The sequence below is a fragment of the Mastomys coucha genome, unplaced genomic scaffold (genome assembly GCF_008632895.1).
Source record: "Mastomys coucha isolate ucsf_1 unplaced genomic scaffold, UCSF_Mcou_1 pScaffold9, whole genome shotgun sequence".
Taxonomy (NCBI): Eukaryota; Metazoa; Chordata; class Mammalia; order Rodentia; family Muridae; genus Mastomys; species Mastomys coucha.
In genome coordinates, this window is record NW_022196915.1 from 36712973 (window position 1) to 36723200 (window position 10228).

At 35.8% G+C, this 10228-nt stretch overlaps 1 protein-coding gene across 1 annotated transcript in view; it reads right to left on the reverse strand.

The window, feature by feature from the left end:
* The window catches only part of LOC116084530 (olfactory receptor 4K1), a 45339-nt gene extending 38596 nt beyond the window's left edge, over window positions 1-6743 (reverse strand). Inside the window, exon 1 of the mRNA XM_031361591.1 lies at window positions 6090-6743. Coding sequence (XP_031217451.1) covers window positions 6090-6743 — 654 coding nt within the window. The remainder of the gene's footprint in view (window positions 1-6089) is intronic.
* Between the last annotated feature and the right edge of the window lie 3485 nt (window positions 6744-10228).

Genomic DNA, 10228 nt, shown 5'->3' on the forward strand with positions numbered 1-10228 from the left:
TATATATATATATATATATATATATCTTGCTAAGATAATTTAGTGTTGCACATATGTGTTTGGAATTGATCTTTCGGGGTGGTTGATATATCAAGAACCACTTCCCTGGTGAAGACTTAGTCATCTTCTTTCAGCAACCACTGACTGCTTGAAGTTCTTCTTCTAGGTGTGAAGCCTTATGAGAATCCTTCCATCCATATTAGCTTATCAACCTAATCTTATGGAGCCATTTTCTTAATTGAGGTTTCCTCCTTTCAAGACGACTTTATCTTGTGTCAAGTCGACATAAAATTTTCCAACACAATTAACCAGGAAAACTCAACAGGCATTTTTAAGCCACAATCTTTCCTTTATTGTTCATCCTTTACATCACATATAAATAACACAATTCAGAACATTTTATAAAGTTAAAAATTCCCACAGTCCTTACAAATGAAAACACTTCAAAATTCAATCTCTTTAAAAGTCCAAAGTCTTTTTCAAACCTAAAATCTTTTTAAACACTTAATCTCTCCTATAAAATCAATAATAAGTTAAATACTTCCTTACTTCAACAGTAAAATACCAGGGCACATTCATCATCAGATCAAAGCAATGTCCCATATCTGGGATTCACTCAAGAGCTTCTGGAATCCTCCATTCAAAGAGCTTGGGTCACTTTTCCAGCTCTGCCTTCTGCAGCACACACAAACAGCTTGTCTTTGGAACTCAGGCATGCTTCACTGAAAGGCAGCTGCTATTTCCATGGTCATCCTGTGATACTGGCATCTCCAAAATTTTGGGGTCTTCTGCTGCAACTGACCTTCATTTTCACCAATAGCCTCACTTAGGCTCTTTCCATGGTATCAAGCCTCAATTTCTCTGCATGACCTCTTCAAACCTGGGCCTGCAAGTGTTAAAAAGGCTACACCTTCAACAATGATGCCCTCAGTGCCAAGGCTCAGCTCTTTTCCATGATTCTTTCATAGCTTCAAAACCAATACCACCTGGGTACCTCTTCCATTTCTAGGTTCAGCTGCCAGTATAAGGTACAACCTTGGCTGTCTGCAGAACTTGTTAATCAGTCATGTTGCTTCTAGGCATGAAATAATAATAAACCTATTGAATTTTAGTTTTGTTTATGTATAAGAAGAAAAATCCCCAAACAAATGAAAGAAAGGCTATATTGGATCCCATTAAGGGAATCTCCGAGTGTGGACCATTTTTCTAACTTGACAAGCTTAAAATTTCTTAAATGAAGGGAAGGCCGGGTCCCCCTTAGGAAGGAATTTGCAAAAATACCTAAGAGTTGTAGTGTTCCCCACCTTTCCCAGTAGTGACCTACCACTTTTTACAAGGATATCAGTACACTGGGGGAAAGAAAACAACCAGGTGTTCTGGGATCAACTGGATACTTGTTCAGAATTGATGATTCAAAAAAGCTCAAAGTAGCATTGTTAAAGTAGGAGCCTATGGCAGTCAGGTAATTAATGGAATTGAACCTGAAGCCTAATTGACAGTGGTTCCTGAACCCAGTGTACTTATTCTCCAGTTCTAGGATGTATACTTTGGATACCTATATATAAATGTCAGGAGAATTCTCACATTGGTTCCCTGAATTGTATAATGAGGGCTTTTATAGTTACAAAGGCAAAATGGAAGCTATTTGAGTGGCTTACAAGGGAAAATAGTGAGCCAAAGAAAATATCATTACCCAGGAGGAATAGCAGAAAATAGTGCCACCCATCGAGGACTTGAAAGTCTTAGGTGTTGAGGTTTCTAACACATTTCACTTTAGCTCTCCTATCTGGCAACTATAGAATAAAAATGTGTCATTTTTATAGTGATAGTTTACTATTGAAAACTTAGTCAAGTAGTAGCTCTGATTGCAGTTTCAGTACCAGATATGTGTTCTTATTTGAGCAGAATAACACATATCCTCGTACATAGTATGCAGTTACTGATCTAGCAAATGCACTTTTCTTGGTAATGTCTGTAAGAACCACCAGAAGCAATTTGCTTTCAGTTGGCAAGACCAACAGTATACCTTTGCAATTTTATCTCAAATACATTTCAACTCTTCATCCTTGGGTCATGACTTAGTTTGAAGTGTTTTTGATTAGCTATCTCTTTCACAAAAAATCACACTGGCCAACTATGTCATGCTGGTTGACCAAGTAAGCATGATATTGCAACTATTTTAGACTTGTTGGCAACACTTATCACACCAGAGGATAAGAAATAAACCCAGCCAAATTTCAATGGACTCCTACCTTAGGGATTTTTTTTTTAGAAATCCAGTGGTATGGGGTATATAGAGACAATTCTTCTTAAATTACTATACATGGCTCCTCCCACTACCATAAATGAAGTAAAAGGTTTAATATGCCTATATGGGTTTTTGATGAAGCACATTCCTCAGTGTGTTACACTGGCTCATTTACAAAATTAATTAGAAAGCTGCTTCCTTAGAATGGGGCCTAGAATACAGGGAAGCTCATCGGTTGGCCCAGGGTGCTGTACAGGCTGCTCTACCACTGGGACAACACGGTTCAGCAGATGCCATGTTACTGGAGGTATCTGTGGCAAGTAGAAATGTTGTTTGGCAACATTGGCAGGCATGTATAAGTGAATAACAGAGGTGAAAATTGGGATTTGGGAGAAAAGATCTATCATCACCTGGAGGCAAGAGTTCTTCTTTTGAATATGTTGTCTGCTATTTGCCCTCAGTAGAAACTGAACATTTAACAATGAACCATCAAGTGAGTTGCGTGAAGAAGTTCCCCCAAATGCCTATGGTTTATTCCTGTTCCAATACCTTCTGCTCTCAAGCATGCACCTGTGCCCATATGGAACGTGCCCTATGATCAGATGACTGAGGTAGAGAAGGCAAGGGCTTGGTTTACAGATAGCTTTGCACATTATGAATGAGACACCTGGAAGTGAACATCTGAAGAATTACAATGATTAAGTGAAATCATTATACTGGTTAGAACTTACAGTCATACATTTTGTTTGGAAAACAAAATGACCAGTTGTGCAAATATTCACTGGTTAGTGGGCTTTACCCAATCCATTGTATGGATGCTAAGAGACTTAGAGTATAATTGGAAATTTTGGAAAGAGATGTGTGGATGGATTTTGACATATTAGTTAAAAATGGGAAGATACTTGTCTGCTATGTAAACGTTCATCAAAAGGTAAGTTCAGCAGAGGAAGAGTTCAATAATCTAGTATATAGGATGATCTGTTATGCTGACAGTCATCCTGTTTTCCCAACTACCACTGTCATTGCCCTGTGAGTCTATTAACAAAGTGACCCTTAGTGGCAGAGATGGAAGACATGCATTGGCTCTACAACATGAATTTCAGTCACCAAGTCTGGTATCAATACAAGTGCTGCTGAGTGCAGATCTGCTAACAGCAAAGACAGTGCTTACGTTCTGATATGTCATATGACAAGCCAGAGATCCTGTAGCAGGTTGACTACATTGGACCATTTTCTTCATGAAAGTAACAACTAATGGAATAGATACTTGGTTTCAATATAGATTTGCCTTTTGTGCACTTAATGCTTCTGCCAAAACTAACATTTGTGGGCCTACAGAATGATTTGTCCACCATCATGCTATTCTGCACTGTGCTAATTTTTACAAAGGGATTCGCTTCACAACCAGAGAGGTACAATAGTGTGCACACAATTATGGAATCTCCTGGTCTTACCATGTTCTCCACCATCTTGAAGGAACTGACCTGATAGAACAATGGAATGGCCTTTTGAAAATATAATTATAGGGTCAATCAGTTGACAGCAATTTGTAAGGCTGTGAGGCATGGTTCTTGAGAAGGCAGTATATGCTCTGAATCACAATCCAATATACAGGATGGTTTCTCCTAGAATCAGGATCCAAGAGTCCTGACAATAAGGTGACAAAAATAGAATGTTCTACTCACTATAAAACCTAACAGTCCCTAGGTAAAATTCTGTTTCTTGTTTCCATGACCTCATGTTTCCTCTAACCTAGAAACTTTGGCTTCAGAAAGGAGAGAAACCCTGCCAGGAGAACAAATATTTCATTAAACTAAAAGCTCAGACATCACCATGGCTACTGTGGGCTTCTGACACCCTTCGATCAAAATGATAAGAAAAGAACAGTAATGTTAAGAGGGGAAATTTCAGGCTACCAAGGAGAAACTGGATTGTTTCTCTACAATGCACATAGAAAGAATTATGTCTGTAGTATAGGATCCTTTAAGGTATCTCTTACTGTTACCCATGGTTAAAGTCAATGTGAAACTACAACAACCTACTCCAAGCAGAATGATAAAGAACCCAGACCCTTTAGGAATAAAAGATTGGGTCAGTCTTCTAGGAAATAAAATCACCCTCCGAAGGTGCTCAATGCAGATGAAGAAAATACAAAATGGATACTACAGATATGTAGTTGTTAATATCACCTGAAGCTCTTAAGCTGTTTCAGAAGTGAGGATTATAATTTCTATGTTTCTGTCATAATTTCTTAAGAATGTATTTGTACAGATATTTGTGCTTTTTCTTCTTCAATTGCTTTAACATGTAAAGCAACATCAGTTAAAAAAAAAAGATCAGTGGCTATTATATTTAAATTTTAAGATACTAGCCGGGCAGTGGTGGCACATGCCTTTAATCCCAGCACTTGCGAGGCAGAGGCAGGTCGATTTCTGAGTTCAAGGCCAGCCTGGTCTACAGAGTGATTTCCAGGACAGCCAGGGCTACCAAGAGAAACCCTGTCTCAAAAAAACCAAACCAAAGCAAACAAACAAAAAAAAAACCCAAACAAATAAATTTTAAGATACTAACATGTTCCTCCAGGTACATTGCCACCTATTCTAAAATTTGTAATGCATTTGCAGGGTTGGTGTAGTTATACCATGTTTAGTGTAACTGTGACCTGGTTAACATATATTTGTGATTTTTTATATGAGATAGTTATATTATACTAAATATATGATGTGGTTATTGTTTTCATTTGGAAACTAAGCATGATATGAGATAAAATTATGTGCAAAGATAAACAAGGGCTAGATTTATGATGACTATTCATGGTTGTCAACTTGAATACAAATGGCTTTAAATAACCCATAAGTATACAAAATGTTTGGTACAGCTGTGAGATATTTTTCTTAATTTCATCATTTAAGATGATAAACTTCACCGTAAACATGGTGGGGCAGGGACATGTGGAAAGATCCACATGCAGTCTCTTCCACATCTTCTGCTGACAGCTATGTAGAAGAAATGGAAAGAAGGGAGCATGTGGTGCTTACCCTCCCTCTCACTGAAAAGTTCATTCCTTCACTGCTATTAAAGCTTATTTCTTCTGTATTGTGGTGTAGTCAAGACTGGCTAAGACATCCAGCCTCATGGAATAAACAATTACTTGATTCCTGGAGTTTCCTTTGGGAGAGAGAATAGTAATTTCATAATCTGTAAACCACTCTAATAAGTCAACATATATATATATATATGTTTATATATATACATAAATTATATATATATATATATAATTTTCATCAGCTCTGTTTCTCCAGAGAATCAAGACTAAGAATTACATGAAATAATTTTTAAATATCCCTAACACTTTTTAAGAAAATATTTACAAATTATAAACAGTGAAGATTTTTCTCTAAAATCATGCATAATTTTACTCAGAAACATGTTTTATGCAATTTCCTTGCCTTTAGGATAAAAGGTTATCTCTCTAACTTAAACATTTATACCACAAACAAAGATGACTTGCATGGTTCTAGAATGCCCTGGAGAGTCTTCATTCTGACTCAATAGAGCCTTAGTTTTTCCTGGGATTTACCCGACTGTTTCTCAATTTCCTCAAGGCTGACTTCACATCTTCATTTCTCAGAGAATATATGATAGGATTCAGTAAGGGTGTACAAATGGTATAGAAGACAGAAAGGAACTTATCCACAGACAATCTGCTGAAAGGCCATATGTAGAAATAAATACAAGGTCCAAAGAAAAGAATCACTACTGTGATATGGGCCGTTAGTGTAGAAAGGGCTTTGGATGACCCACTAGAGGACTGCCGTTGGACAGTGACCAAAATGATGATATAGGAGATAATTAAAGCCAAGAAACAGCTCAGGGATATCATACCACTGTTAGCCAAGGTCAAAATTTCCATTCTGTATGTATCCATGCAAGCAAGCTTTATCACCAAGGGAAGATCACAAAAGAAGCTATCTACCTCATTGGGACCACAGAAAGGCAGATTCACTGTAAATGCCAAATGGCTCACAGAATGAAGAATACCTACTGCCCAAGAAATTGACACAAAAATTATACATACCCTCCGATTCATAATTAGATTGTAGTGCAGTGGCTTACATATTGCTACAAACCTGTCATATCCCATAGCTACAAGCAACATCATTTCACTCCCAACAAAGCTATGAAGAAGAAATATTTGGGCCATACAACCCTCAAAAGAAATAGTTTTGTGTTCAACAAAAAAGTCCACAAGCATCTTAGGAGTGGCAAAGTTAGATTGGCAGATGTCAATGAATGAAAGGTTACTGAGCAAAAAGTACATAGGAGAGTTCAAGTGTGAGTCAGAGAAAATGATGACAATAATCATGATATTGCCCAAGACTGATGTCACATAGATGACAGAGAAGATGGTAAAAAGCACAAGCTGAAGTCCCCAAGAGTTAGAAAGTCCCAGAAGCACAAACTCAGATACCGTGGATTCATTACTGTGAGCCATGTATCCAATGTAAAGTCACCTAAATGAAAATCAAGAAAATATTACCATCACTGGCCTAGCAATATACTTCATTCATAAAGAAAATGATGGTGAAATTTTAAGTGTAAGTATTTAATTTAAATAAGCATGTGTAGAAAGTGGAATTTAAGATGACAAATATAATGAAATGTAAATAATATAATTAATTTTATCTTAAGGTTTCCTCTTGTTTTAGCATTTTGGTTAATATACATATAAGTGTAATGATGAATCATTCAGAAGACTTCATGAAATTTTCTAACATGAGTTAAAATAAGATAAATATTCTAGTATTTGCTAAACAACAAAGTAAATACAGGAAACAAAAACAGTTTATTAACTTCTCTCTTCTTTTCTAAAATCAAGAAAACATTTCCATCACCAAAATTGAAAATACTAACCCAAATCCCATTTTAGTGAGTAAAATAAAAGACATTTATTTGGTCATGAGGAAAGACAAAGAATTGAGAGACGAGATGAGAGCGAATTGAACAGGCATAGGCAGCAGGTCAAAACACTGTGATGTTCTGAGGGTTTAGGATTTGGGTTTTTTGTTTTTGTTTTTGTTTTTGTTTTTGTTTTTGCTAGACTCAACCAGGGCAAAGTGATAAGTCTTGAAACCACATACACACAAAACAAAACAAAAAATGAAGTCAAAAGATTGCATTTATATACATTTGTGCAAGTACATACCTGTGCATTTGTGTGAATTTGTGTGAGTGGGGGGGGGTTGAGTGACAATAATCAAATGAAAAAAGGCTGTCAACTTGAAATGGTTGGGGACATGGCAAGGGAGGGTTTAACAAGAGTACCTGCAAGTCACTGAAGAGAGGAAAATAATGCAATCCTATTTAATCAATAACTTTTTTTTTTTTTTTTTGGTTTTTCGAGACAGGGTTTCTCTGTGTAGTCCTGGCTGTCCTGGAACTCACTCTGTAGACCAGGCTGTCCTTGAACTCAGAAATCTGCCTGCCTCTGCCTCACGAGTGCTGGGATTAAAGGGTGCGCCACCACTGCCAGTCCAATAACATACTTTTAAAACGATTAATTTATATTTTAAATTATTTATTTTCTTTATATCTACTCACTGATAGTGTTTTAAGTCTTCATATTTAAAAACATAATAAGCAACTGGAAAATCCTGTTCACTACTGCTATGATTTCAGATTTTAAGTTCAAATTAAATGTTATATCTCATTTTCTTCCTAATAACTAAAATGGTTTCCCACTAGTGAAGATTGGAAAAATTTGCCACTTGCAAGCTTTGTGATTGATCATAAAATTTAATGACCCTCAAATTAGTTTCATTTCTACAACTTCTAAGCACAAATGCAGTTATATTATGGCACCATGTAGAATTTATGTCCCTATACTCAGAACACTTCTAAGCATTCTGTCAATGAATCTTCATTGCTGTTGTACCTCAGGAAGAAGTATTTTCAGATTTCTAAATATCTCATAGGACTATTTTTGATGAAAGAAATAGCAAGTTAGCTACACAAAACTCTTTATTATTTCAGCAATGCATCTTCCTAATTCTGAAACTATAGGTATTGCACAATTGTTTTTGTTCTTATTTTAACTCATAATATTTGTCTCATTACTCAGCATAAATCTGCAAGCTAATCTTGCTATTAATTTGTTAGTAACACCGCTCTTCATTAAAGGCAATTTTGATAGTCAATAAACATTTCTTCATTTAATAGCTAGATAGTCTTTAAACAGAAAGTGTGTTTAAAAAGTTACATGGGAACGGATCATGGCTGTAACACTGTTCCCCGTGTTTATCAGATTCTGACGCAAGTCTTCCAAAGATTACCCAAGAAGTCATCCAAACAGAGAAGTGGAGAAACAATTTTCCTATGTTGGTTGGAATTTCCAACCAGACTGAAACAATGTCTTTGTTGTCGTCTTTCAGCTCTTAATTTTTGCATTAAAATGTTTGTCAATTGTATTTGCAAACAGTATGCTAAAAATCCACTTAGCACTTACAGTTTTAATAATTTCTTTTAATTTTCTTTACTTTCATCAAATTGAGTATTCTCACGTTTGTGTGTAATCACCTTCTCCCATGAGTCTTCATATTGAAAATATCTGGAATATGCTTTTGACTTAGCTCTGTTCTTCTTGCCATCCACCACACAACCATAGCAGCCTAAGGCTGTGTGACATGAAGCTTTATATGCTCACCCCAGGAAGCTGCCTTGAGAGAGGAAAAAAATCTGCCTCAAGAGACATGTGGTGAGCCTTAGGCAAGAGCAACTTTTGTCTCCTGAAATAACTTTTATAGGAATAAAAATGCTGTGATTTTTTTCTGGTTGTTGGAATCAGGTAATAGATGCATATAAAAATCCAGAGAGTGCTTGATTGTAAAGATTCAGTCGGAGGAATGATACGTTTAGCCTCTAACTTGCTGGCAATAACTAATCATATTTTTTAAGGTAGTGACTGTTTATAAAAAGGAGCTCATTACTTCAAAAAGCAGTAAAATTTATTGTCTAGTTCTATCATCTGGATTAGACATCCAAAATTATTCTCCCTTAAAAATTGGCTCTTCAAACATCTGAGGCTTTTCATCTTTTCTCCATATATCAATAGTCTTTCCAGTGCATTTTATATAAGCTTTTTAGATTTCCAGTACCCTGATGTATATTTCATTTGTTTATTTTTTAAGCAATAAGATTAAAAAGGTCTTCTGTTACTGAGCATATTTACGTTTGTTTATTTCATGAGTGCACACATATATATATGCACTCAAGAAAAAAAACATTAAAGTACATAAGAATGGACCTACAAGACATGTTGCATAATTAGGCATATACGATCCTGGTTGTGTTTAAGGCAGCCATATTCTTAAAAAGTCAGTTGATTTTCTAAGATTTTTTCTGCAAAATTTTATCCATGTGTTTAATAATAAGTCATTCTGAAATTTATATGTAGTTTAATTTTATTGAAGTACTTAATTTGCTTTAAAAATAATAACATTTGAATAATCTCCAAAAGTCATCAATTGTAAAACAGGGATAAAAATTTGTATTAGAAAAAAACACAAATTAAGATTAGAAAAATACAGTAATTTAAACTGTTAAAAGAACTAGGGATTGCCGTTTTGTCCTATTGAGTATCTTTTGTCTTACAGAAGCTTTGCAACTTTATGAGGTCCCACTTGTCCATTCTTGATCTTAGAGCAGAAGCTATTGGTGTTCTCTTCAGGAAATTTTCCCCTGTGCCTATTTGCTCGAGGTTCTTCCCCACTTTCTCTTCTATTAGTTTCAATGTATCTGTTTTGATGTGGAGGTCCCTGATCCACTTGGACTTGAGCTTTGTACAAGGAGAAAGGAATGGATCGATTTGCATTTTTCTACATGTTAGCCACCAGTTTAGCTAAACCATCTGTTGAAAATGGCAACCAAGAAATTGGGAAAAGATCTTTACCAACCCTATATCTGATAGAGGGCTAATATCCA